Genomic DNA, 27,344 nt, shown 5'->3' with positions numbered 1-27,344 from the left:
TTTAGGTGATTACAATCTGCTCTGTGGCATAAAATCATCCAGGTAATAATACTAGGATAATACAGGAACACCATGCTCTTAAGACAATATAAAGAAACATCCATGGTAGATGATAAGTAGTTTTCAACAACTTGGCAACAATGATATGTGAAAAGTAGTATCAAAGTCTTCATTGAGAATACTGGTAACTAGAAAAGGAGGTGGGCCTGACATGTAGCAATTAATAAATGGCCATCCTGAATGCTATGCTGGTATGTGTAAATATTAAAGTAGGAAGGTCTTGAGTGCCTAGATCCTTTATAGAAGACCAGTAAAAATATAAAAATAACACTGGATGGAAAGGTATGGATAGAGTGCAATCAGCACCAGTGGAGAGAGTATTCACACATGTAAGATTAGGGTATTATACATTTACTATCATTATTACCAATAAAAATTACATATAGTGCTTTAGAGTTTGGAAGTGATTTTGTTGTATACATTATCTCATTTAAGCCCAACAATCCCATAGTAGTATTATTTTGGTTGATAGTAAAATTTATTATAAATAACTACTGTAATTCATAAAATGGGAGATAAGATTTAAGAAAATATTAAAGGGAAAGAGCTAAAGTCTGGAGGTTCAAGTATCAGCTACAGATAGGCTACATAAAAGGTGTTAGTTCTGGTACATGACAATAGTAGTGAATGATTTTGGAAATATAAAACGTATACCATAGCAAGGCCTTGTTTAACAAATACACCATAAAGAATTTAAGTTCCAACTAAGAAGTTTTGGGTAAAATAGGTATTAATGTTGTAAAAGTTATGAGAAAAATACATAATAATAGTACCCCTTGCTGGGGAAGATGTGTAACTGCAAAATTGTCTGGGAGGTATTTTGGGTATTTTTGCATTGATACATATTATAAAATCAGATCAGCAGCTATGTGGCACAGTGGATGGAACGAACACTGGTTTGGAATCAGGAAGACTCATCCCCCTGAGTTCAGATCTGGCCTCAGACACTAGCTCTGTGACCTTGGGGAAGACACAATCTGGTTTTCCTTGGTTCCTCATCTGTAAAATGAGCTGGAGAAAGAAAAAGCTCACTACTCTAGTATTTTTGCCAGGAACACCCCAAATGGCTCAAGAAGAGGTGGACACGACTAACAACTAAACAATGGCAAGATCAGATCTTTCCATAGAAAAAGGCCCCACTAGACACGTTTTGACAAGAAAGACCTTTGAGATTTATTTTAATCTCAGTTTCTACCACTTTTCAAATGTAAAATGAACTAAGTTTCTAGAACTTAAGAAGAAACCTTAAGAAATTTTCTAGTTCAAGGGTTCTTAACCTTTTTTGAGCCATGGTAAACTATTTGTACAATCTTGTGAAGCCTACACACCCCTTCTCAGAATTCTGTTTTTGTTTTTTTAAATATTTTATTTTCCCCCCAAATTACATGTAAAAACAATTTTTAATGTTCATGTTTTTTTTTAAGTTCTGAGTTCCAAATTCTAACCCTCTCTCTTCCTCCTCCCTGAGATAGTCAGCAATCTGATATAGGTTAAACATGTGCAATCATATAAAACATTTCCATATTAGTCATTTTGAAAAAGGAAAGAAAAGGAAAAGAAGACAAGCTTCAGTCTGTATTCAGACACCATCAGTATTTTCCTCTGGAGGTGAATAGCACTTTTCATCGTGAATCCTTTGGGATTGTCTTGGATCATCGTATTGCTGAGAAGAGCTAAGTTGTTCAGTCATCATACAATATTGCTGTGTACGATGTTCTCCTGGTTCTTTTCACTTCAGTCTGCATCAGTTCATGTTATTCCACAACTTACGACCATTCCCCAACTGAAGGGCATCCCCTCAATTTCCAATTCTTAGCCACCACAAAAAATGCTGTTATAAATATTTGTGTACAGATGGGTCCCTTTTCTTTTTTAAAAAAATCTCTTTGAGATACAGACCTACTAGTAGGATTGCTGGATCAAAAGGTTATGCTTACTTTGATTGCCCTTTGGGCATAGTTCCAAATTGTTCTCCAGAATGGTTGGATCAGTTCATAACTTCACCAACAGTGCATTAGTATCCCAGTTTTCCCACTTTCACTCCCACATTTATCGTTTACCTTTTTTGTCATATTAGCCAATCTTACAGGCATGAAATGGTACCTCAAAGTTGTTTTAATTTGAATTTCTCTAATCAATAGTGATTTAGAGTACTTTTTCATATGACTATATGATTGATTTCTTTGTCTGAAAATTGCCTGTTCATATCCTTTAACCATTTATCAATTGGGGAATGATTTGTATTCTTATAAATGTGACTTGGTTCTCTAGAATACTGCTTTTTAAATGCATAAAACACATAGAATTACAAAGGAAACCCAATTATATTGAAACATATTTACCAAAATATTTAAAGAAACAAGTTCCTGGATTTTAGGTTCTTAATTCCTGATCAGTGGGCCTTATACCTTAGCAAAGGAATCTGAACACTAGACAGGTAAAGTGACTTGCCTAAAGTCACCCAGGTAATAAAACAGAAAAGCCAGGCTTTAAATCCTGCTTCTACCACTGTGAAATTTTCAATACGTTACTAAAGTGATCCCTTAGGACGCCTCCTATCTCTAAATTCTCTAAGTGTTTTACAAGTATTTCAAGCTAGCTCCAAAAGTCACCCATTATATAGGCAGGCAAACTGCAATGCTCAAACTACAGACCCCAGTCCGAAGTATCTTCAGTCTTAAAAAGGTTTTGGTGCCCTACTTTATTATTTTCACACATCAACTTTAATATCTGGTTAATACTAGCATAAAAAAAATCAATTAATGGGGGTGGCTAGGTGGTGCAGTGAATAGAGCACTGGCCCTGGCGTCAGGAGGACCTGAGTTCAAATCCAGACTCAGACATTTCACACTTACTAGCCATGTGACCTTGGGCAAGTCACTTAACTCCAACTACCCTGCCTTCCCCCCTCCAAAAAAAAAAGGCAAAAAAAATTAATTACATAAATGCACAAGGGGAAGTAGTACACCTCATTTGGATTAATAGATTACACTGAGAAATTATACAAAGAAAGCATTATGATGAGATATTGAATGATGTAGTGAAAATAAAACTGAACCTAAGAATTGAGACCTAGGTTCAAATCCTGACTGCTACTAACCTAACTTTAACCCAGTCACTATCTCTTTAAGGCCATTTTCAGATGTCCTTTTTCTAGCACTGTGAACTTTTCTGTACATTACTAAGTGATCCCCTAGGATGCCTCCTAGCTCTAAATTCTCTAAGTTTTATAAGTATTTCCCCTATAAAATGAGGGGTTTGAGCCAGATGAATCTGAGGCCTTTTCCAACCACAAATACTAAGTACTGTGTGCATATAGGAAAAGGAGCATCAGGTTAGTACAAGAATGACAAATTTATCCTTTTTTCTAATATCAATAATCTACACTTTAGGGGAACCACACAATATACAGGGTATTTTTTTTATTAACACTTGAGCTACCTAGGCCAGACCTGGTAAAATCTGAATGTACTGTATCCTTACTTCTGTGGATCAGTTATTCCTTCAGTGTGGGGAATCCTTCTACCAGTGCAGAACAGAATCCCCTCCCAACCCCAGACCTTCTTGTTCTATATGACTTGTCAGTAGTCATCTGTAAAGGATCCCACTCAACATTCTTGGGACCTTCTTTCTTTTAATTTCTCAAGAATTGTGTGCATTAGATGTGCAAAGTCCTTTAAAACTTAATAGGGATAGAAATAGGGATCAGAAATGTAATTTCACTGATACAAAGAACTCCTAGGAGAAGAAATTCCTTGTACCAATGCAGGCTGGCACCTTCCCAGAAAGAGATTTAAACACTACCTGCTTGAAATATATGCCCAGACACTTAATTTTCTGCTTTTCCTAATCTTTTTCCCCTTGGCAGAATAAATACGAGAGTGAAAGGGCATCAGACAAAAAAACAGCTAAGGCCTAGTTATCTCCATCTTTATGCTCCCAGATAAGGTTTCCTCCTACAAAATGAAATAAAGAAAAGAACACAAGTTAAGAGAGGCAAGCACAGATGTACACAGATGCTGGGGATGCAGATACTCAGCTGAAATTAATTTAATAAGGCTAAAATACCTTCCCCCCCCAAAAAAAAAATACTGGAAAATCAATTGTTAGAATTCACTGGTTAGTCACAGTCTTACAAACAGCACATTTGTACCACATAAAGTGCTTTGGCAAAATAAATACACTGAAATCGAGCAGAAGAGAAATATGTAAATCTTTTTAAAGCTTCTTGTTATGGGGCATGGTGATGCATACTGTGATGGGGCACTTGATCTCCAGAGTTTTGAGCTATGGGAGGCTTAAAGCCAATCAGATGACTACACTGTCTGGCAACTGGGATGGGGGGCCCTGGGGAGGGCAGGTAAGGATGGGACAGGGTGCTGAAGGGAGGAGCAAACCTAGCCCAAGTCAGAAGGGGATGAGGCTCAATGTTTCCATGCCAAGCTACAATGGGATCAAGACCACAAGTGGCCAGCCTGGGAAAGAGAGAGACCTAGTTTAAAAAAAATGTCTCTTCTGGTAATTTCTAAGTCTCAGATGACACTGTTTTAAAAAACAGTCTGCATCCCTAAAGAACAGTCTGTTTTCTTACTGTAATTGAAAGACATTTTAGGATACTGCATAGTAATTGTATTGTATATGAATCTGTACTTCACTGTATACATTTTGTGCTTTCACACAGCATTAGAAAATCAGCATGAAATTTATAATTACTTTGACAATGACATAATATTCTAATCTGCTACCTTCAAGTAACATTTAAGTGTTCTATGAAATGAGTATATCAGTTAAAATTCATGTAAACCTTACTTTCTTCTTGAGTATCCCAGAAAAATAACGGCTTGATGGTTTTACTATAATAGTCAAGATTAAATTTCAGTCACCTGAAAACAACTAAAGAGTAATAAAGTCTACTGAAATCATATTTACCAGATTTAATGAGCTTAGGACTGCCTTTGAAGAAGACCTCTCTGAACATGGCATGTTCACTCAGAGCCAACATTTAACTGATAAATTTTCATTTCATTTTTCACACATTGAGAAAAAAGGTTGACAGCTCTGTTCACATCAAGACCCTTATTCTGAAGGACTGATTCCATCTCTTTGAGCATTTCTTTCTCCAGTATTCTCATCTTTTCCAGTATTATTCTGCCTGTTTCCTAAAAGAATAATTTTCAAATAAAATATTAATGCAGTATGAGATTTCAAAAGACCAACAAATACATTTATTCTAGCTTCTCACCTATCAACTTGTTCATGCAAGGCTTATTTTAATTTCTAAATGATTTTCATGGGTTTTTCCCACTCCAAAACCTTTTAAATTGCTGCCATTCAGACTTAGAAAAAAAACAAACAAAAACCCAGAAATAGCTCTAGAGGGAAATCTAGGACAGGTTTTTAAGTTTGTATTTCTTTACCAATACAGGGGATGGGGGAAAGGAAAGAAAATGTCTTAATTCAGCCTTGAAAATGTCTGTGGCTTCCCATTTCTGAAACCACTTAAGTAAAATTTTCTGAAATTAATACAAAATGTTTTTCTTAATGAGAAATTGGTTCTCAGACATTATAGAGCACTTAGAACTACTCTTATGCTGCACAACATCTAACTATATAATACCAAATATTTGGTTTTGTGTTATATTCTCCCCTTGCTAGTGATATCAAGGACATGTCTTAATTATCTTTGTATGTCACTAAGGGCCCAGCATTCTTACTGCCATGTCTAAGGTGCTTAAAAATAGTTGACAAATGCATAATGAAGGAATGAAAGAAAAATACAAGGAAGAAAATAATTTTCAAATTTTCCAACTGGAAATAACTTAATTAGGAATAAAGCCCAACACCATTACTGTATACAAAAGTGCAATTCAAAAAAGTTAATCAACCTGCCCCAAATCCCATAACCAGTAAGTGCCAAAGCCAAGATTAGGGCCCATACAGGCATCTTTCCCATATACCACATTGGTATTCTATAATTAACCCACATTACTTGTAGCCTGAAATATTAAGGTCTACAAAGACTACCCTTGGAATGGAATTCTTGTGCTCCTATACCTTTAAATACTTCTGATGAATGAATATAAATTATATACAAAATTGATCACTTACAAGTGATATAATTTCAGTTTTTACCTCATACCCTAAAATTGTTTCAATAAATTCCAATTCCAGTTCTACAATACTTCAGACTTCTTCTGGGGTACTGAATTCAGTACTGGGTGGCACATTTTTAAGAGGACATCAGTAAGCTAGAAAATATCCACAATGGGCCTTGAACTTGTGCCACATGAGAATCCCAGAAATGGGCTGTTTAGCCTGGAGAGGAGAAGACTTCAGTGGAAGATGACAGCTGTCATCAGTTATTCATGTGGAAGGGGAATCAACCTTGTGCTTGGTTCCAGAGAGTAGAACCTAAGGCAATGGATGGGAAAATTCTTAATAATTAGAGCTATCTAAAAGTAGTTGAAATGCCTTGGGAATGGTGGTTTTCTCCACAGACAAAGGCCGAGTGACCACTTGTTAGGTGTTTTATAGAATGAATTCTGGTTTGAGTATAGGTTAGTCTAAATGGATTCTGAGGTCCTGTCCAACTCTGAAATTACGTGATTCTATATTCAATTAAAATGGGAGAAAGGGGAACTAGTGATAAAGAAAAATAGGCAGAGTCAATACATAATTATGAATCAACTTTTCTGACGAAAAATGGTTTCTGAATTTTTTTTCTCCACTTAACTGACCAACCTGTTTTCACAGAATCCTAAGATTCTGAAGGGTATCCAAAAAACTATCTAGTTGAACCTGTACCTGAGTGAGAATCCTATCTACAATATACCTACCAAATGGTCATACGGTTTTTACTGAAAGACTCAGGAGGGACCTATCACCACATGTAGCATCTCATTCCCTTTAGGAGGGAGCTAATTATGGTAGGAAGTTTTTCCTAACGTCAAGCCCCAATCTGCTTCTCTGCAACTTCTCTATACAATAACCTTCATTATGCCTTATGGGACCAAGCAGAATAAGCTTAATCCCCCTTCAACATGAGTCTTTTATATGCTTAAGAAAACAATCATGACTCCATAAGTCTTCTTTTCCCTAGGCTAAACATTTTCAATTCCTTTCACCCATCCTCTATTAAGGCCCTCTACCATCTTGGTTGCCTTCCACTGGATACTTTAAAGTTTATTAATGTCCTTCTAAAATGTGCTACCCATAACTAAATGGAAAACTCCAGATGCCCTCTGGGCAGGGCACAGTACAGAGGAACTTTTACCTACCTACTCCTGGATACTATCTCTCTGATGAGACTTTGAGACTAATGAAGCCTTTTGGGTTGCCATATCATACTGTTAAAATCCTTTTTAACCCTATCTCTAAACCCCTAAAATCTCTTTCAGACAAACTGCTGTCCAGTTACACTTCCTGCAACTTATATTTGTGAAGCTGATTTCTGAACCCACATATGAGACACCATGCAGCCCAATTTTTATCACCAGTTTTCTAATTTAAAAATAAATTCTATGTCAGAAAGAAACATAAAGAACATGCTGGAATGTTCATATGTTCAGAGAAAGAAAATAAATGTCACATTGGAATGGCAATCCATCCTGTCCAATATTACCTTTTAATATGACCACCAGGGATACTAGATACTAGATTGAAGTATATGCCTTTCAATGACTTTTACATTGAGGTATGACTTAAAGTAAGAAGCATACCCTAATAAATGTTTACTGACTAAAAAGAATGTCACAAATATCCCATTTTCCTCAAAGATATATTAGAAAATGGACATCTGTGATTTCACTAAACTCTTTCTTTAAAGAAGATGAAACTCCAAGTGGTGACTATGGATGAAACACAGATTAACTGACTCTTGATGACCCTGAAATAGACTGTAAGCTCCATTAAGGCAGATCCTTTGCCTTATATAAACACTTTGTATCCCACCATAACCAGACATGAACTATCACAGGTTTTGTACATAGTAGATATTTAATAAATGTTTATTAAATTGAATTTTCATACCTCATCAGACTCTATTACTTCCATAGCCCATTCATGCTTGCGGTAAAGAGAATGTCTTCTGTCAGGTTTACTCTGAAAACGTGGTTTCTTTTTGACTGGATCTTCACGTCCAAATGTTGGTGAGTTAGTTTCTAGTATCTGAGTTACATTTGGTACAAAAATGAATGGCTTAAAAACAGATCTAGAAGCAAAAAAGAACAGAGTTTTTATAGGGGCAATCAACATGTAGAGAATATTTAATACATTCATTTTCTTCTATTACTGCTTCTGGGAAAGTTTCCATTGATAAAGCTATATTTAACTGAAATATATTAAAAGGTACTAACATCCTCTTCTTATAGAAACAAAGTATTCACTACTGGCATGTACATAGAGGTGAGACCCTAAATATTTTTTTTTTTTGGAGGAGAGAAGGCAGGGCAATTGGGGTTAAGTGACTTGCTCAAGGTCACACAGCTAGTAAGTGTGTCAAGTGTATGAGGCTGGATTTGAACTCAGGTCCTCCTAACTCCAAAGCCAGTGTTCTATTCACTGTGCCACCTAGCTGCCCCGAAACTAAATATTTAAAAGAAAATATATCCTGTATTTTAGACCTTTTAAAAAATCTCATTAAAATTAAAATGATATTAACTAAAGGTCAAGCTTCTTTTCCCTAACCACTAATCACCCATCTCTGACTTTACCTTTCAGGGTTAGGGGTTCCTGTAAAGAAATGAATACATGGAAGGCTGAAATCTCGAGGCAAAATAGAAACCATGCTGCCAGTGGTCTGAAATTCTCCTTCCATATTAATGCCACTTTCTTTATCTCGGAGAATTTCCATCATTGTTTCAGAAGTCATATTTCCTATTGAAAAATTTGAAAATCAAATTAGTTATGCAACTATGTTAACAAGTACTAACTCCAATTTCTGTGGTTTGTCACTAACAGCAATTTACTATCTAAGTAAGACTTATTTTCCCGAAGTCCTCCTATCAGAATAGAAGCTACAACAAACACCTGTTAGAATTAGATCTGTAATTAACTCAAGTCAAACACTCAAACACTTTTAAGAGAATGCCCTCTTACATATAAGATGCTTTCTCTGCTCACAATGAATAATATGAAATATTGGTCCTAGTATAAACACCTCCTAAGATACTAACAACATATAAGCCTTGTTATCAAATTAACTACATTAAACTCATAAGGCTTATCACCAACTAGGAATTTAAGAGAACGTTAGCTACATAAGTTATTATAGCTAAAACAGAACTCCCAAAGAAGTAAAAAGCAAAAAGGGAACAATGAAAGAAACATGCAACCAATCCTATTTCCCACATGGACTAGGAAGAAAGTTAAGTAACAATGATTTTAAGATTACTACTTAGTTATTTTCCAAATTTGTCTCCCTTGGGAGCCAAGTAGTAAGAGAAGGCTACATTTAAGCATCAAAACTGTTATATCACAAAATTCCCTTCCTTCCCCAAACTGGGAAACGTTAAGTCTATGTCTGTGATAACTGCAGCATGATTAGTATTATTATTATTATTATTTTTGCTTTTTGGAGGGCAGTTTGGGGTTAAGTGACTTGCCCAAAGTCACACGGCTAGTAAGTGTGTCAAGTGTCTGAGGCCACATTTGAACTCAGGTCCTTCTGACTTCAGGGCCAGTGTTCTATTCATTGCACCACCTAGCCACCCCTATGATTAATATTATTAAGAAAAAGAATAGCTGACATTTATACACCACTTTAAAATTCTGCAAAGTCCTTTGCAGAAAATCTCTCTTCCAATCCTCACCATAACCCTGAGAGGATAGGTGCTATTATTCTACTTTGCAGATGAGGAAACTGAGGTTGATACAGATGAAGTGACCTGGTAGGTGTTGTGTAGCTAAGAAGTGTCTGAGAAGGGCGGCTAGATGGTGCAGTGAACAAATTACTGGCCCTGGAGTCAGGAGGACCTGAGTTCAAATCCAGACTCAGATACTTCATACTTACTAGCTACGTGACCTTGGGCAAGTCACTTAACCCCAATTGCCCTGCCTTTCCCCCAGCAAAAAAAAAAGTGTCTGAGACAGGATTTGAACTCAGAGCTTGTCACTGGATCACAGAATACATGGTGGGGAAACTGAGGAAGTAAGATGCAGTAAGACTAGAAGGGTGGTTATGAAAGACTTTAAAACACAAATGGGATTTTTTATATTTAATCCTGAAGATAAGAAGGAGTCAATGGAGTTTATTGATTAGCGGGTGATGTGATAAGCTTTGTACTTTAGGAAGAACAATTCAATAATAACTTAGTCAAGGATGGATCAGAATGGGGAAGAGATTTGAGACAGGAGACCAAGCAACAGATTACTGCAATAGTCTTGAAGTGATTAAGATCTGCACCAAGGTGTTCTCCATGTGAGAGGAGAGAAGGGGGAGTATAGGAGGGATGTTGACAAGGTAAAGATGACAGTACTTGGCCACTGATTGGATATGGGGTGTGAGAGTCTGAGGAGTAAAGGATGACATGTAGGCTACAAGCCTGGGTGACTGGGAGGATGGTGGCACCTTCTACAATAATAGGGAAGATCATAAGAGTGGGATATTTTAGAGGAGAGAATGAGTTCAGTTTCGGGTATATTAAGTTTAGGATGTCTATGGGACATCAGACCTAATAAGTAGTCAGAAATTCAAGGAAGGAGAACTGGACAAGTCGATTGAGAATCATCTACATAAAGATGATAAATTAAACTGAGGGAGTTGATGAGACTACCAGGTGAAATAGTTTAGAGGGAGATGAGGGTCCAGGACAGCCTTGGGAGGCTCCCACAGCTAGTGACCATAACATGGATGAAGGAAATAGAAAAGTGATCAGATAGGAGGAGAACCAGCAGAAAGCAATGTCACAAAATTCTGGAGAGAAAAGAGAATCAATGAGAAGAGGATGATCAATAGTATCAAAGGCTGCAAAGAGGTCAAAAGGATGAGAATTGAGAAAAGGCCATTACATTTAACAATTAAGAAATAATCAATAACTTTGGAGAAAGCAGTTTGGGTTAAACAATGAGGTCAGAAGCCAGACTGCAGAGCAAAGGAGAGAAAAGGAAGTGGAGGTACCTACTGTAGACAGTTTTCTCAAGGAGTTTAGCCACAATGGGGAAGAAAGATGATAGTTAGCAGGGATGGATGGATCAAGGGAGGGTTTCTTGAGGACAGAAGAGAGAGACATGAGCTTATTTGCAGGCAGCAGAAATGCAGCCAGTAGATAGGAAGTGACTGAAAATTATTGAGACAGTAGGGATGATAGACGGGGCAACCTTCTGGAGGAGATGGGAGGAAATGGGCTCAATTATGCATGTAAATGGATTTGCCTTGGCAAAGAGAAGGGCAACGTCTTCATATGAAACAAGTGAGGGAGGAGATAGTGGCAGGGGGTATCTGGGGGATGTGAGGTGAGGAGGAGGGGAGAAGAGGGAGCTCCTATTGAATAGTCTCAATTTTTTCAGTAAGAAGGTGAGGGTAAGCAGAACCCTAGAAAGTTTAAAGAGGAAAATAAAGGCTTGGAAAAGCCACTGTGATGAGTGGGATTAGAGAGGAGTAAAAGGAACGCTTTGCCCCAGTGAGGGCCAGTTGGGATTATGTGACATAAACTTGTCGTGGCCCCAGTCAATGCGGTTTCATGATTTTCTTTCTTTTTTTTTTTTTGGAGGGCAATTGGGGTTAAGTAACTTGACCAAGATTACACGGCTAGCTTTTTTGTGTGGATGTTAAGTGTCTGAGGCCGGAACCGAACTCAGGTCCTCCTGACTCTGGTGCGCTTTACTCACTGCGCCACCTAGCTGCCCCAACGGTTTCATGATTTTCTCCAGTTCTGTTCAACATGTGTGTAGAAGCAAAGACAGAAAATGGTGGGAGTAATCCAAGGCTGAAGACTGGCAGGGCAAGATTTTCAACAGGATAAAGAGGCAAGGGCTTCCAGAGAAGAAGACAGTATAAAGTCCAACCAGTTCATCAAAAAGTCAAGATGGGGAAGGAAAGAAAGTATAGCCTGTACAGGGGTGATGGCCTGGAAAAGAAGGGAGTGGAGGGGTGGGATGTCAGGGAAAGAATGAAAAGCCAGATTTGGGATCATGAGGGAGGGGGCTATGACAAAAGGTTATGACCAGATAAAGGGATTTCAGAGTTCCACACTTGCTTGTGGTGGCAAGATCAAGGGTATGGAAGACCCCTGATGATGGAGTAACAACCAGCTAGCCTCACATGCTGAAGACATTTTCTGAATAACTCCATAAAGCAATGTTTCTGTCAGTGTTTTTTCCACCATAAAATCTCTATTTTTAAATCTACATATATAATCAAATAAGTAAATTTAGAGAATTTGAAGTTAAGTTCTTACAACCTCTTCCTTTCTGTGACACCATTATTTTTCTTAAATTTCAATAAACATCAATCAGTGGCTTTAAAGTGCAGAGAAAATACCTAATTGTCCTCCATAAATGACCATATTACAAGTGAAATGATCTTTCTATTCAGTTTTTCAATAAATTGAAAATAAAAAGCAAAAAAAGTAGGGCAGCTTCTAAAAGCAGCTCAATATTTTTTTTTTAAAGAAAACGACCAAACAACTACCAAAAACACCAAATAAAACCCATGAATCAGGCAAATAACAGGAACACCCAGTGTGATTTTAAAATGGTTGAGATCTAAATTTCTGAAAATAAGGATTTATAACAAAAACAATGACAGAAACATAACAGTGCTATAATACAGGTATTATGAAAATGTCTTCTCTATTCAAAACCTACAATTCTCGAAATGAAGGAAGGATTTACATGATCACAAGAGTAGGATAGATATGAGTAATCCACTAGCGACCATTGAATAAGTACTAAGACTGTGGTGGTAGGGCTCAGTAAAATGAATAAAAAACACAGGGGTGCAATTTCATTGTAATTTAAACTAGTTATTTCAAATGCATGAGTAAATGTATTTGCAATTTGGATATACATGCAGCACAGTTAATGGCTACCATGGAGGAACAGATGGAAGAGTAATGTTGGTCTACAGAAATCTAAAGAAAAGTTACAATGATTACAAGAAAATTGAATGCTAGTGTGAGAAAAAGGTCTTTCCTGTTTTGAGTATTCACAATGAGCTAAATGAATTGCCTTTTCTACATAGAAAAATAAAAAATTTAGGTTCCACTTTTTAAAAAATTGTAACTACCTATGAATTGAAAAGAAATTCAGTTCCCAATTAATTTCTAATTAAACAATTTGATTTTAACATGTTACAAAGTAAATGGTGAATTCAAAGCCCTTTTCTTTCCTCTTCCAATTGCCCTAATAACTTAAGATCCTTTACATTTCCTCTTCTTTCACACTTCAACAATAACCTTTTTATAATAGTATCTGATGGCTGTAATTCCTATGCCAAAGACTACTTTTATAAATAAGAATGCACAATCCCTTAACACAACAAGGACTCCAAATGATTACTCCATCCAAGTATCTAGAAATGTATTTAAACTCACAAAAACAAGCAATAAAGAAAAACAAACTTTGAAACCTTTCAAAATGTAATCTACAGGGGTGGCCAGGTAGCACAGCGAGTAAGAGCACTGGCTCCAGTGTCAAGTTGACCTGGAGATCGCGATAATCCTGGGCTCAGACACTCAGTACCCACCCAGAAACACCTGGCCATGTAACCTTGAGCAAGTTACTTAACCCCGATTGTTTAAAAAAAAAATGTAATCTATATCTAATAGGTTAAAAACTAGATAACCTGAGAGTTGATTTTCTAATTAAAGTTTTGACATTATTTGAAAGCATTTTCATTAACAAAAAATGAACAAATATTACTCCAGCAAAACTGAAAAGTAAATAGTCAATCTGTATTTTTTAGGCACCTGTTGACACAGTGGAAAAGTCTAAGTCATCAGTCCACCACTGAAGAGATCACTAACTTAATAAAGTGAAATAAAGGTGATCTCTGCTTATTTTCACATATTTACAGGGGTCACAGAAAAGGAAAAAAGGGAAGACTAATCATTTCCCCAATACAGGGTCCTTAACTATATTTTTTCTTGCTTAAGGTTACTAGATCAACACCTCTATCTCCTTTAGATGTGACCTTTTTTTTTTCTCAAAGAGATCAATAATAGATACAGTGAGATCGAAATGAAACAATACTCAGGTACCAGACGTAATAGCTGAGAAAATGCATTTTAAAATATTCTCTAAAAGCCCTACTCTTCAAATGGGAAAAAATTAATGAATTTCACTTAAGCAGCATATATATAAAATAATTTCTATAAAATAAGTTGTTCATAGAATGTTTCTGTGCCAAAGTGAAAAGCATTTATTGATAATATTAGCAAAGTTATAACATCTCTTTTCAAAACTGCAGAAAATATAAAATATTGTGGAACATTAAAATATTCCATCATGAGGTTTTTTCTTTCATAGTTAATACTAATTAACACAAATGCATTAGTGAAGAAAATTATAGCTCTGGGCTGTCTCACTTATGAAAAGATGCATTTTGACCAACTTTCAGAACCAATTTGTGCTTTAGCCAGTGAAGCAACATGTTGGTCACAGAAAGTATGATTTTTATTATCTAAACCAAACAGACTCCTTTTGGTGAAATTGGCTTTTTTTTTTCTTAGAAAATATCGGCCATTTAGCAATAAAGACAATATTTCTGGCATAATTTTGGAATTCAATACATCAGAAATTATTACTATGTCAAAAGCAGCAATTAGCCTAGAGCATAATAATGAATAATTAATAAAGTTGTTAATAAGTATAAGACCTAATAATGATAATTTTATTATTGCTACATAGGAATATATAAAAGCTCACAAAATTTCTTTCACATAGTATTATTTAAATAAAAAGATTACCTTTGTATTTGTTCAGAAGCTTGTAACCCTCACAGTACCTGCTTGATGAAGCAGTAATCATGGAAGGATCAAGATTGCCATACACAGCAGCAAAATTAAATTCCTTTTCACCATCCCACCAGCGTTTGTCCCTAGCATGTTCCCTCAACTTTGGATGCTCTCGGTCAATCTTGGTTGTTATAGAGAATTGATTGGAAATATTACGGACTCCTTCTGTTATCAAAGAGAAAGAACAAAAATTACACATAGCCAGATTGATCAATAATCTTTTGTTAAGCAGCTACCATGTGCACTTTGCTAGGCACTAGGGACACAAGGATATAAAAGGAATGGTTCCTGCACTCAGGGAGTTTACACTGTATGGAAACAACACATATATTTTAAAAATATACAAAGTAAATACAAGGGAATTTTCAGAGACACAGCAGCTAGGAACATCATGAAAGGCCTCATGGTAGAAGGTGGCACGAGCTAACCGATGAGGAGACATCGTGCATTCCAGACAGGAGGAGACAGTCTATGTAAAGACATGGAGAAGGAGGACAGAGGTCCCTGTGCAAGGACCAGCAGGCAGGCCAGTTCTACCGAACCAAAGAGTGAGTGAAGGGGAACAGTCAGGCTATAAAGAGCATTCAATGCCAAAAAGAACAGTCTGTATCTGAACCTAGAGAAAAGAGCTAAGAGAGCTTTTGGGGCAGGGGAGGAACACGGTCAAGCTTGCGCTTTAAGAATCTCGCACTGGCATCTGTGTAGAGGATAGACTGGAGGAATGAAATACTTTAGACCAGAAGACCAATTAGGAGGTTTTTGCAAGAGGTGATGAAAGCCTGAATAAATGTGCGCTAAACTAAAACGAATTTTGTGAATTTGTTTCTTAATTATGATTTACTTTTTTTTTTTGGCTTTTTGAAGGGCAATTGGGGTTAAGTGACTTGCCCAAGGTCACACAGCTAGTTTGTGCCACCAAGCCACCCCATAATTTACTTTTACTCACAGAAATGTAGAGCCTGAAAAAAAAATGTTCCAGTAGATAATTTAAAGAACAAAACTACTGAAATCTATTATTGGAAAGGACAGTTAAAATTTTATCTAAAGAGATAAAAATGATAATGGCCAGCATTTATACAGCACTTTAAGGTTTGTAAAATGCTTTATATACATTATCTCATTTGATTCTCTACCCTATGAGGTAGGTGTTATTATTGTCCCCATTTTCCTGATGAAGAAACTGAGACCCAGAGAGATTAAGTGATTTGCCCTGGGTCACAGAGATGATAAGCATTTGAGGCAAGCTTTGAACTCAAATTCATGTTTTAACTACTGAGTCACCTAGCTGCCTGACTCCCTAACTGTGTGACCCTGGGCAGGTCATTTTGGTCTCTTTGGCTTCATTTTCTTTATCTATAAAATAAGAGAGTCTGATGTGATCATCTCTAAGATCCTTTTAAAAATCTAAGCCCCTGACCCTACACTCTTAGGGTATAATGTTTCCATCGGTCATTGTGGAACAGTTACAGACAGCACTATACTCTTTTGTATTATTATTTAATTTTGTCCTTCCCAATAAGACTAGAAGCTCCTGGAGAGAAGCAACTGTGTCTTATAGTTCTTTTCCATCATCCAGAGCACCTTCTAAGCACACAACAGATGTGTATTTAACTCAACATCCATCTATCCAGCTAAAATGAATAAAACTAATGCAAAGCATTCTCAAACAACTGAATTGGACTTTTAAATAATGACTAGACTTTATATTTTAATGTACATATATAAAAGCCTTTCATCTAATCTGATTACCTAGGATGGTCAAATGTTCAAACAATTCCTCTCCAAGCCCACACCTCTGTATTTCAGCCCTGAGTGACAGAGGGGAAGAACAATAAAATATAATAAACAAATAAGGACACAGAGCTATTTACTAAAATACAGAGATATTTGACATTGGCCAAGTAAGGAAAAACAACCCGAGGATGTTCATTTCTCCATCTTCTCCAAATCGTCATCACATTAACATCAGATTTACATCTTGAACAAATGAATACCTTTTAGACCTGAGAAGTAATCTGGTAAAGTGTGAGAAACTGGGGGTATTTAATGTATCGTTAAATGAATTCAATAACATATTGTCCATACCTTCTACCTTTTCTGCAGCCCAATATTTTCCTGCGGTCTCGAGAATCCATGCTTCATGCCGATCAGCTATCAGAAAACTATTGTGATAGTAAAATACCATACTCTCTGAACAATTTCCACCCTGTCCATATTTTTCTAGTAAATCAACAATGGTATTGACTGCTTTTTCAGCTGTATCAGCTCTTTCAAGTCCAAGCCTAAAATAAAATTAAATAAGTTCTTATGAAATATTTGCATTTTATAAATTGTTTGTAAGATGTCATATGTTAATTTCTTTTCCTTTTTTTTTTTGCTTTTTGGAGGGCAATTGGGGTTAAGTGACTTGCCCAAGGTCACAAGGCTAGTTTTTGTGTTAAGTGTCTGAGACCGGATTTGAACTCAGGTCCTCCTGACTCAATGGCTGGTACTCTATTCACTGTGCCACCTAGCTACCCCTGTCATATGCTAATTTCAACATAAAATTCCTTTAAAAATAACAACCACGGGAGGTGGCTAGGTGGTGCAGTGAATAGAGCACTGGCCATTGAGTCAGGAGGACCTGAGTTCAAATCCGGTCTCAGACACTTAACACTTACTAGCCATGTGACATTGGGCAAGTCACTTAACCCCAATTGCCCTTCCAAAAAGAAAAAAGCAAAAAAAAATAACAACCAGGCTGACAAGTATTCTTAAACTTATCCTCTATGACAGTTAGAATTCTTAGCATTTCATCTTTCTGTTCTGTGGTATTTTAGCCAAAAAATTATGTTTTTACTCTCTAAGGGTAATATGACAAATATCAGAACATTTTCAAACAGTATGGCATTATAATTTAAAAAGTGAAATTAAGTTCTACAAGATGTGGTTTGTTTGTTTGTTTGTTTGTTTCCCTACAAAACCCACAAATAAGGGCAGCTAGGTGGCACAGTGAATAGAGCACTGGCCCTGAAGTCAGAAGGACCTGAGTTCAAATCCGGCCTCAGACAACTGACTAACACTTACTAGCTGCAAGACCTTGGGCAAGTCATTTACCCCAATTGCCTTGCCTTCTCCCCTACACCCAAAAAAAGAAAAATAAAAAACCCAAAAATATATCTGATAACCTGACAAGGTCCATGCCAAGTAATGCCTCTTGTTCACATACTGCTTCTCTTCCCCATACAGCTTCATTACCAATGCAAACTCCATGTTCATTGGCTCCCATTTCTGCACCCCATAACCAAGAGGGCCGACTCAGTATAACAGCATATGTTTCTGTAGCTTGTTCAATTTCTATGTAGGTGCACTATAAATTCATAGTTAAAAAAAAAAGAATGTTAATGATTCATTGAAAGTTGGAATTCAATAGTTTTACAATCAAAACATGACAAACTTATAAAAGTAACAAAAAAAATTGAACAGAGGTCAACAATAACTAAAATATTACAAAACATATTCAAAACTTCCCTAAAAAATCAACCAGTATACCAAGTAAAAACAATTGAAAATACAGTATTATTTTTAAATGAACCAATCAAAAAACAAAAAACAAGTTTGCAACATATAACCAAAAGGAAAAAACCACCCAAAAACCTACAATTAAACATAAGTCCCACATAAAAACATGTAGTATGAAATGTTGAAAGTTCCATTAATTACTCTACACATTACATCAAATAAGATCACGATACTTATATTTATTACATCTCAAAGGTTAGGAAATAACTGGTTACTGACATGGACATAATTTTTGAATCAGTTATATATATTGTCAAGGAATTGGCTTATTAGAGAAAAAATCAAAATCAATACCAAGAAAAAATTAAAATCAGGGTCAGCTAGGTGGTGCAGTGGTCCTGGAGTCAGGAAGACCTGAGTTCAAATCCAGCCTTAGACACTTGACACACTTACTAGCTGTGTGACCTTGGGCAAGTCACTTAACCCCAGTTGCCTTGCCTTCCCCCTCCAAAAAAAAAAAAGAAATTAAAATAAGAAGATGTACCAATTAAACTAAAGTGATTCAAACTTGTTCTATTTAAATAAAATATTGATTCAGGAAAAAAATTGTTTAAAAGGATAGATATCATTTCCTAAGGAAGTTTAACTTACATAGCCAATCACCAAAACAAGGAGACCAATAGTGCTTCATAGTATAAATATTTAATCTCCCTTCCAAAAAGAAGGAGGTGACAGTCAAAGCAATTGCAACTTCAGAATATTAACTCATTTGTAAAATCTTAATGAAAAGGAAGGTAGAAGATTATAAATCATATTGTCTCATAACACAGCAAGAAGCAGTAGAGATAAAAAACAATCTTATAGAAAGAGTGGTGAGAGACCCAATTAAGCCAGATCATGTCTTCAAGGATGAAAATGCAAGATAATAAACAAATTAACAGTAGAAAAGATCTGTTAAGATTACTAAAGCAATTTTTCCTATTAAGGGCAATACAGTCACAATATATGGACTCTAACATTACAATCCCTAATGTGTCCTGTGAAATATTAGAAATGGCACCACAGAAAAGAAAGATATGAAGGGGAATCAGGCTAGAAAAATATACACAGAGGATATCTACATGAAGCTATTACAACTATGAGTGCTGAAAGACAGAGTCTCAAAATATCTGAAAGAAGAGGACACCAAAATGTTGGGGGGTGGGGGAATCACAGACTTTACTACTGAAAAAAGGAAATCAAGAAAACACCAATAGAAAAAAAGAGAATAAAACATCAATAACTACCAATTCATATGCCTACATTCCCATTGCTATACATTTTTTTTACAAGAATAACCTACATAATTATCAAGGGCATACTTAACCAAGGAATTTGAAGAAAACATTAGAAAGGAAGAATTAGAAAGAAGGCTTTCACAAATTATTTTTTATAGTAGACCACATTTTATAGTCACTTGATTGACTTAAAGGTTCAGAGAATATAAAATGTTACTTTGCTTAACGTTTATTGACTACCAGTAAAACCATGTGATTCAGTTCCATAAAATAACATTTCCTTCAACAAAGTATCTCTCATGGGTAGATAAAAATTATATGAGATTTCCTAAAAGATGCAATGGAAGTAACTTTAGTTGATTACCCACTGATTGTAAGTAGCAAGGAAGGCATAAAAGTCATGGAGAACGTCCAGGGCAGAGCTGAAATGAAAGCAGGATTCTTTATTGGTGCAGAGCTCCTCCAGATGGGCCTGTCTGGGGCTGACATGATACTGCTCGTATCAAATCCTGTAATACTGTTGTGCCTCCTAAATTAAATCAATAATAATGAAGATTTTAGCCTAAATATCCACAGGAAAAGCCACGTGGAAAAAAGTATGCCTGTCATCCAGATTATGACAGACCGTATAGCTGTCCCATCAGCATCTTATGTATCTTCATCAGACAATGAACTGGGCCCAGAACTAAATGGGAGGTGAGCAGGTTAGACTGTATCTGAACAAATATATGGTGCTTTAATTATCTTAAGCTTCTCCCTGAAACAAAGGTATATCTTTTTAATATTTTTCTGGTGATGTCATATGAATATAAATCAATACTGGTTTCCTAAGCTTTCAAACTGTGGGTCACTCAAAGGTCAATGAAAAGACACATGGTGAGTATGAAACGGTTTTATCACATCCTATTACCAATAAAATACACAACAGAAGTAGCATGAAACAAGACTGCCGGAGAACTAGATAACCAGAAAAGAACAAGTCACTCAGAAAGTGTGAGGGAGAATCATTGAGTCCCTGTGGACACAGTGGTTCTAACGCATTGCCAAGAGATCTAGAGAAAGGCTACAAAAAATAGTGGGCAACCTTCTAGAGAAGATTCTCTAGATATGGACAATCTACACCTTTGGAGGGGGCACCCACATTGATGAGACAACAGAGTCATCAAAACACTAAAGTATTTTTCAACTAATTCCATATGCATAAATGCAATGAGAAGCACTGTGCATCGTAAAGACTCCCACACGTGGAAACAGAGAACCTGGGTTCAACTCTTGGCTTGGCCACTTACTATCTATGTGACAGGGAGGTCATATAACTTTTCTGGGTCTGTTTCCTCATCTGTAAAATGAGGGGATTGGGTTAGAATGTCTCTACTAGATGACTTCTAAGGTCCCTTCCAGATCTATGGTACTAAGATAGTACCAGTTCTTTGATGTCTGGGAAAAGCAAGATCATTTTATAAGATTTTTCAGTCTTTACCTTTCTTTAATCAATTCAATTTGACACAATTTACTATTTACTAAGCACCTACTAGCTACAGCTACAGAGCACTATGCAAGGTACTATAGGAGATTTTTTTTTTTTAATTTTTAAATGGTCCTTGCCCTCATGTAGCTTATAATCTATAAGGAGAAAAGCAACATATGAATAAAAGCTATAATCCAAACAGAACATAAATTAATTTTTTTAATTAAAAAATTTTGCCATTCTGAACTTGATAAACATCCCCAAATATAAACATTTCCATATACAAAAAACAACATATTGTATATAAAACTGTAAATCTCTGCTATAGCTTGTATTTTTAAAGGAACATAATAAATTCCACAAGGATAAATTAATTTTAAAGAAATATTTTGCAAGGGCAGAGACAGGAAAGGTCATATCCAGCTGGGAGAGCTCAAAGAATTCTTCATGGAGAATACAGCATTTGGGCTTAAAATATAGGAAAGATTTCAACAACTTGAGATGGAAGGGAGGATACTGTAGGCATATGGAACAATGGGGATGGAGGTAGAAAAATGCAAGACTTGTATAGGATAATGGGTATCCCAATTTGGCTAGAATATGAAGTTTACATAGTAATGAGTAATGTGAGATAAGGCCTGAAAGATAAGAAAAAACAGACCATGGCAGGTCTTGAATGCAAGAATAAAGAGCTTAGACTTTATATAGTAAGTTGCAGTGGATAGAGCACCAGGCCTAGATTCAAGATGACCTGAGTTCAAATATGACCTCAGACATGTACTAGCTGTGTGACCCTGGTCAAGTCACTTAACCTGTTTGCCTCAGTAAAACAAGCTGGAGAAGGAAGTGGCAGACAAAATGGGGTCAAGAAGAGTCAAACACAACCGAAAACAACTAAACAACAATAAGCACATAGGCACTGAAGGGTTTTAAGCAAAGACATTAAAGTGACAGCAGAATATAAGCCCCCCAAGGGCAGGAACTATCTCATTTTTTGTCTTTGTATCCTTAGTGTCTTTTACAGTACTTTGAAAAAGAAAGTAATTGATAAAGGCTTACTGAATTGATTTGAACAAAATATTACAAAAGAGTATTTATTTTTATAGGATTTTTTTCATACTCAAATTTCCTGAATTTTTAACTTACCTATCCCATGGAATACTATGTCACTCATAAAAAAAAAAAAAAGTAATCACAGTTCTTAAAAATGGTATATAGAAGGGGAAGGTAGGTGGCACAGTGAGTAGAGTGCCAGCCCCAGAGTCAGGAGGACCCAAGTTTGGATACAACCTCAGACACCACACACACACACACACACACACACACACACACACACACACACACACTCTAGCTGTGTGACCTGGGGCAAGTCACTTAACCCCAATTGCCCTCCAAAAAGCAAAAAAAAAAAAAGGTATATTGAACAAAATATTTTACTTTACCTCAAGTTTTCTTCCAGGGCCATGAGACAGAGCAGGAAAATAAATTATCTCTTGCACTTCATCAGAAACTCTATCTGAATTTTTTCCAAAAATAATCCTATCACCAATTGTTGCGGGAGGCAAGGCCACAAATGTATCACAAGAAGTAAGTTCCATGTTTCTTGAGCCAATCCTTTAAAAAAATTATTAAAGGAAGTTAAATAATTTGCAAAATAAATTAAACAAGGAGTTTTTTTGAGGATCAAGATTATGTAAAGTTCAAATTTTTTGCAATATTTGAAGGGCCTGTGATTATGTTAGTGTCACATGTGCAAATGTGACCCTTCTAGGACTTGAAAGAGTCTTTAAGAGTTTCTGTAGCCAAAAACCCCGTCAGCCTGGGGAAAAGCCACTCTACACTTCAGCTGGCCCTCAGGTGACAAATACGTAGTTTGCCCACACTTTAAATCTTTCCAGTTTGATAAGCCCTTCCAAAACTTGAGCTCCAATAACAGTCTTTGGGAATTTACTTCCACTCCATCCCACAATCAGGCAGTGGGGCAGAATTTTAGTGGAACATAAAAAGTTCCTAAGAACTTTTAAATTTCATATATGTATCACACTCTCCTGTTTGAATACTTCATTATGGAGACAGCTGTGGGTTCCCAAAGGCTATGCCAGTGGCATAAAAGCTCCAAGGGTCCCATTACAAGCTTGAAAGACTTCATGTACAAAGAATGATGATAGACTCCATAATGGTAGTCTAAAAACCACCCTGATTAAGTCTTGAAATGCCAACCCCAGAGAACTCACAGGACTCATGAAGGTCCTCTCCTATGGTGGGGAGCAAGTAATTATATACATTAGTGGAGGGATTACCTATACTAATGATAGATTCTTGAAGTATGAATTATGTGAATCAAAGAAAATGGTATAGGATAGGAACCATTTTTATTTGTAATAATACTTTAAAATATACATATATACATACTAAATATGTGCATCTATATAATTTACAAATCTTGTGTCTTTGGATTTAGAAAATAATTTTGAATAGTAATATAAGGCGGCCTAGATTTAAATTTTATACCAGACTCATTTGTACCAATCAAATGAGACATCTATAAAATGCAAAAAATGCTAGCTATTATTATTGTTGTTATTATACTAGCAAATCCAAAAAATTATGTCAAAGTTTACAAAAATTCTAAACTACTGAAATTCTCAGTTGTCCAAAACTGCCTATTGAGCATTTCAAACTGGATGTGCCATCAAATTCAACATATCCAAAAGAAAATTCATTATCTTTTCCCCAAAGAGTATGAATTTGGAAAATTTGTATCTCTTAATGTTCTTGTGGGTCTCAACTCCACATCCACAACCAGCAGTCTAAGAAGTGCTAAACAGGTCCTGAGTGAATAAAGTTTAAGAAGCCCTGATCTAAATAAACTCACAATGCTCTATTCTTTAATTTCTGATTTTCTTTCTAGTAGCTATGTTATTTTTATAATTCATCATTACTTTCAAATATCATGTATTTCCCTCATTTTGTAATCCTATAAATGCCGTAAAGGCAATGTACATTTGATAAATAATATTATACACATAATTATACACATATATTATAGCATTTATGCATTAGTATACTCCCTGTGAAGAGAAATCCAGGGAAGTTGCCAGCACATTGGTGGGACCTCCTGTAGCAAACTTATGAGAGGACATTGACAAGAGTCACACAGCAGCGAGGCAGACGAGGCAGACACAGATAGCTGGCAATCTGCAGATTACCAACACATTGGGAATATCACAGATCCATCTAAGTTGATCTTTTTTTTCTTTTTCTTTTTGGAGGGCTTTAGAGACTTGCCCAAGGTCATACCACTAGTTTTTGTGTTGTGTCTGAGGCTGGATTTGAACTCAGGTCCTCCTGACTCCAGAGCTGGTGCTCTATTTACTGTGCCACCTAGCTGCCCCTTTAGTGGATTTTAAAAAGCCTAAACAAGGCCCATGAGATTTGTGACTATGGCTGAGGAAAAAAGAACATGGGAAATTCCAGGCTCACCCCTGGCTATGTGACATTCAGGAAGCTCCTGCCCCTCTCTAAACCTTAGTTTGATCATTTGTAAGAGAGTGATATCTAAGGTCCCTTCTACCTCTAAATTCTGTGCATTTAATTTTTCTCTTTATTTTCCACCAACTGATGGTGGAAAGGGGGCACCAACACCCTTCTTTTAAACCTCATTTCTGTTCCTACCACCTTGACCCTAACCTGGTTCCTTTCTTACTCCTTCTACCTTCTGGCATTCAAGGATGACACTGCTTACTACCCAGACACCTTTCTTGTCCTAGCTGCCCTTTTTCTTATACCCCCAACTCACTGTCATGGAGCAAGAGTCAAATTACTCCTTACTTTCCATTGATACTTCCAGATTCTTCCTCTACCACTATCATTTAGCAACTCTACTCCTTTGAAAGTTCTATTATGCAAATTCATCACCCAATCAGATCCTGGTGGTCATGATAAACTGACTCCATCTTCCTCTTTTTCAATGAGTTCAGGGCCTGGCTTACTGTCTTTTTCCTCCATCCCAACTCATGCCTTCATACTAGAAGACTGTAACATACATTGTTTTTTGGTTTTTTTTTTGCTTTTTGGAGGGCAATTGGGGTTAAGTGACTTGCCCAAGGCCACATGCTAGTTTTTGTGTTGTGTCTGAGGCTGGATTTGATCTTAGGTCCTCCTGACTCCAGTGCCTGTGCTTTATTCACTGTGTCACCTAGCCACCCCTGTAACATGAATTTCAATGATAGTCCCTCAAATATTGTAATTATCCAGTCCCTCAAGCCACTCATTTTCGATGATCTTCTCTTTCTACTCTACCTCAACTACAAATAGTTGGTCACAATCTTGATCTTGTCTTCATCCACAAATGCTCTAATTCCATGTTCATAAACTCCAAAATGCCTTTATCTCATCATAATTTTTTATCATTTCATCTTTCCCTATACGTTATGACCCCTAACTCAGTTCCTTGTACCCCTCAGGACCTTCATCTCCCCTAATCCTCAATATTTTCCTTCGTGGACAGCCCTCCTATCTTTCCAATCCTGACTCTTTGGTGACCCTATTCAACTCTACTCTTGAATCCCTTGTCCTCTGTTTTATAGCCAATCAAACCTTGTAAAACCCTAACTCTAAATTATTTCCCAACATTCTTTTTTTTCACTCCTACTCAAGTGCTTGCAGGAAAACAAAACAAAACAACTCTAATTAGTCACAAAGCATGCTGATCAGGTCCACTATAAATTTATTTCATCTACTTTTAAATGGACCCTGACAGCAAGACAAGCCTACAACTTCCTAACTGATTTCTTATCCCATTCAGCACAGCAGCTGTTCTAAACTTCCTTATTTCTCCTCAAGTCTTTGGTGGCACCCTTCTTTCTATAGTCAGCTAGGGACCTTCCCATCACCAGTCAACAAACATCTATTAAGTGCCAACTATTGTGCCAAGCACAGTGCTAGTGGAGAGGATACAAAGAGAGGAAAAACTGGGGCAGCTACCTGGCACAGTGAATAGAGCACTGGTCCTGAAGGCAGGAGGAGCTGAGTTCAAATGTGACCTCAGACACTTGACACACTTACTAGCTGTGTGACCTTGGGCAAGTCACTTACCCCCAACTGCCTTGCCTTAAGCCAAAAGGGGGGGGGGGGCAAAAAAACAGTCCCTGCTGCCCTCAAGGAGCTCACACTCTAATGCAGCCTGCACATAAAAAGAGGCTGAAAAGGAGGGAAGAGGGGAGAGGGAGGCTGTATGGGGCAGAAGAGAAGTCCTGCGGCTGCTGGGAAATGAAGAGGGAACTGCTCTGGGTGCCCTCCTCATATGGAAGATCAGGAAGACCTCTTCAACGTCCACTTTCCACCTGTCCATCCGAAGGATGAAAGGGACCCAGGGGGAAGGGGGTACTGAGGAGGGGTGATTTTCAGAGCCGAGGAGATTTTTGCAGAATTATAAATTTCTGGAGACCATGATGAGAGTGAAGTGGGGTTGGGGAAAGAGACACAATCATTTATTAAGTACCTCCAGTACTAAGCACTTTACACTTACTATCTCAGCTAAGCCTCACAACGACCCTGGGAGGTGCATGCTATTATTATCCCCATTTTACGAATGAGGAAACTGAGGCAGAGGTGACTGGCCCAAGGTCACATTGCTAGAACGTGTCTGAAGCTAAATTGAACTCAGGTCTTCTTGACCAGAGGCCCACCACAGGATGCTGTCCTTAATGTCACCGTTTCCCTTCTCCAATCGTTGCAAGGAAGGCGCCCCAGGGACAGAGAAAAGGGGTCTCGACTGGGCTGGGCTCGCCTTGGGGGCGGGGAGGATCCCTCCCTCAGCCCCAGTCAGTGCGCCGGGATCGTTGCACACTCGCGTCCCCCTCTCCCCAACCTCCCCAGCCCCCGCATGCCCCCTGCCGGACCCTGCTGCCCTCCCCTCACCTGGTCCAGGGGCTCACTGGAGGTGCGACGAGAGGGGGCGCCACAAACTCTGAAAGGGGAAGGTGGCGGATGGAGAAAGAGCTTGGGGGTGTCAGTTACCGGGTCAGGTTAAGTGGGAAAAGTTCAGTGGGACGGGAGCCATGCCCTCTGACCCCGGAAGTT

The 27,344-nt window shown here is 37.2% G+C and overlaps 1 protein-coding gene across 2 annotated transcripts; it reads right to left on the bottom strand.

Moving 5' to 3' along the window:
• Positions 1–516: 516 nt before the first annotated feature.
• SCRN3 (secernin 3) lies at positions 517–27,321 on the bottom strand. Of its 2 annotated transcripts, XR_011164504.1 has the most exons (9): positions 27,183–27,321; positions 22,703–22,874; positions 18,182–18,363; positions 17,100–17,296; positions 14,967–15,179; positions 8,772–8,934; positions 8,089–8,269; positions 4,990–5,219; positions 517–4,016 (listed from the first exon to the last, which is right to left on the bottom strand). XR_011164504.1 is itself a non-coding variant. In XM_069068432.1 (8 exons), the coding sequence occupies exons 2-8, from the start codon at positions 22,856–22,858 to the stop codon at positions 5,046–5,048; spliced, it is 1,266 nt and encodes a 421-aa protein (XP_068924533.1). In that variant the 5' UTR covers positions 22,859–22,874; positions 27,183–27,321; the 3' UTR covers positions 4,087–5,045. The 2 variants fall into 2 exon arrangements, 1 of the variants encoding a protein (XP_068924533.1); XM_069068432.1 differs by lacking the exon at positions 517–4,016 and having other exon boundaries at positions 4,087–5,219.
• Positions 27,322–27,344: the final 23 nt, after the last annotated feature.

This window comes from Petaurus breviceps, unplaced genomic scaffold, assembly GCF_028583685.1.
Source record: "Petaurus breviceps papuanus isolate PSGF00001 unplaced genomic scaffold, PetGlider_PUasm1.0 90763, whole genome shotgun sequence".
Lineage (NCBI taxonomy): Eukaryota > Metazoa > Chordata > Mammalia > Diprotodontia > Petauridae > Petaurus > Petaurus breviceps.
This window is presented reverse-complemented; position numbering and strand designations above follow the sequence as displayed.

Bases quoted from the DNA above. Each gene is read 5' to 3' on its own strand.
- SCRN3 (XM_069068432.1), bottom strand. From the start codon at position 22,858: ATGGAACTTACTTCTTGTGATACATTTGTGGCCTTGCCTCCCGCAACA. The intron at 17,297-18,181 runs GTTATCAGATAT...ATTTTATTTTAG, and splicing joins CTTGGCATGGACCTTGTCAG to GCTTGGACTTGAAAGAGCTG. The intron at 8,270-8,771 runs GTAAAGTCAGAG...TTTTGCTTCTAG, and splicing joins GGAACCCCTAACCCTGAAAG to ATCTGTTTTTAAGCCATTCA.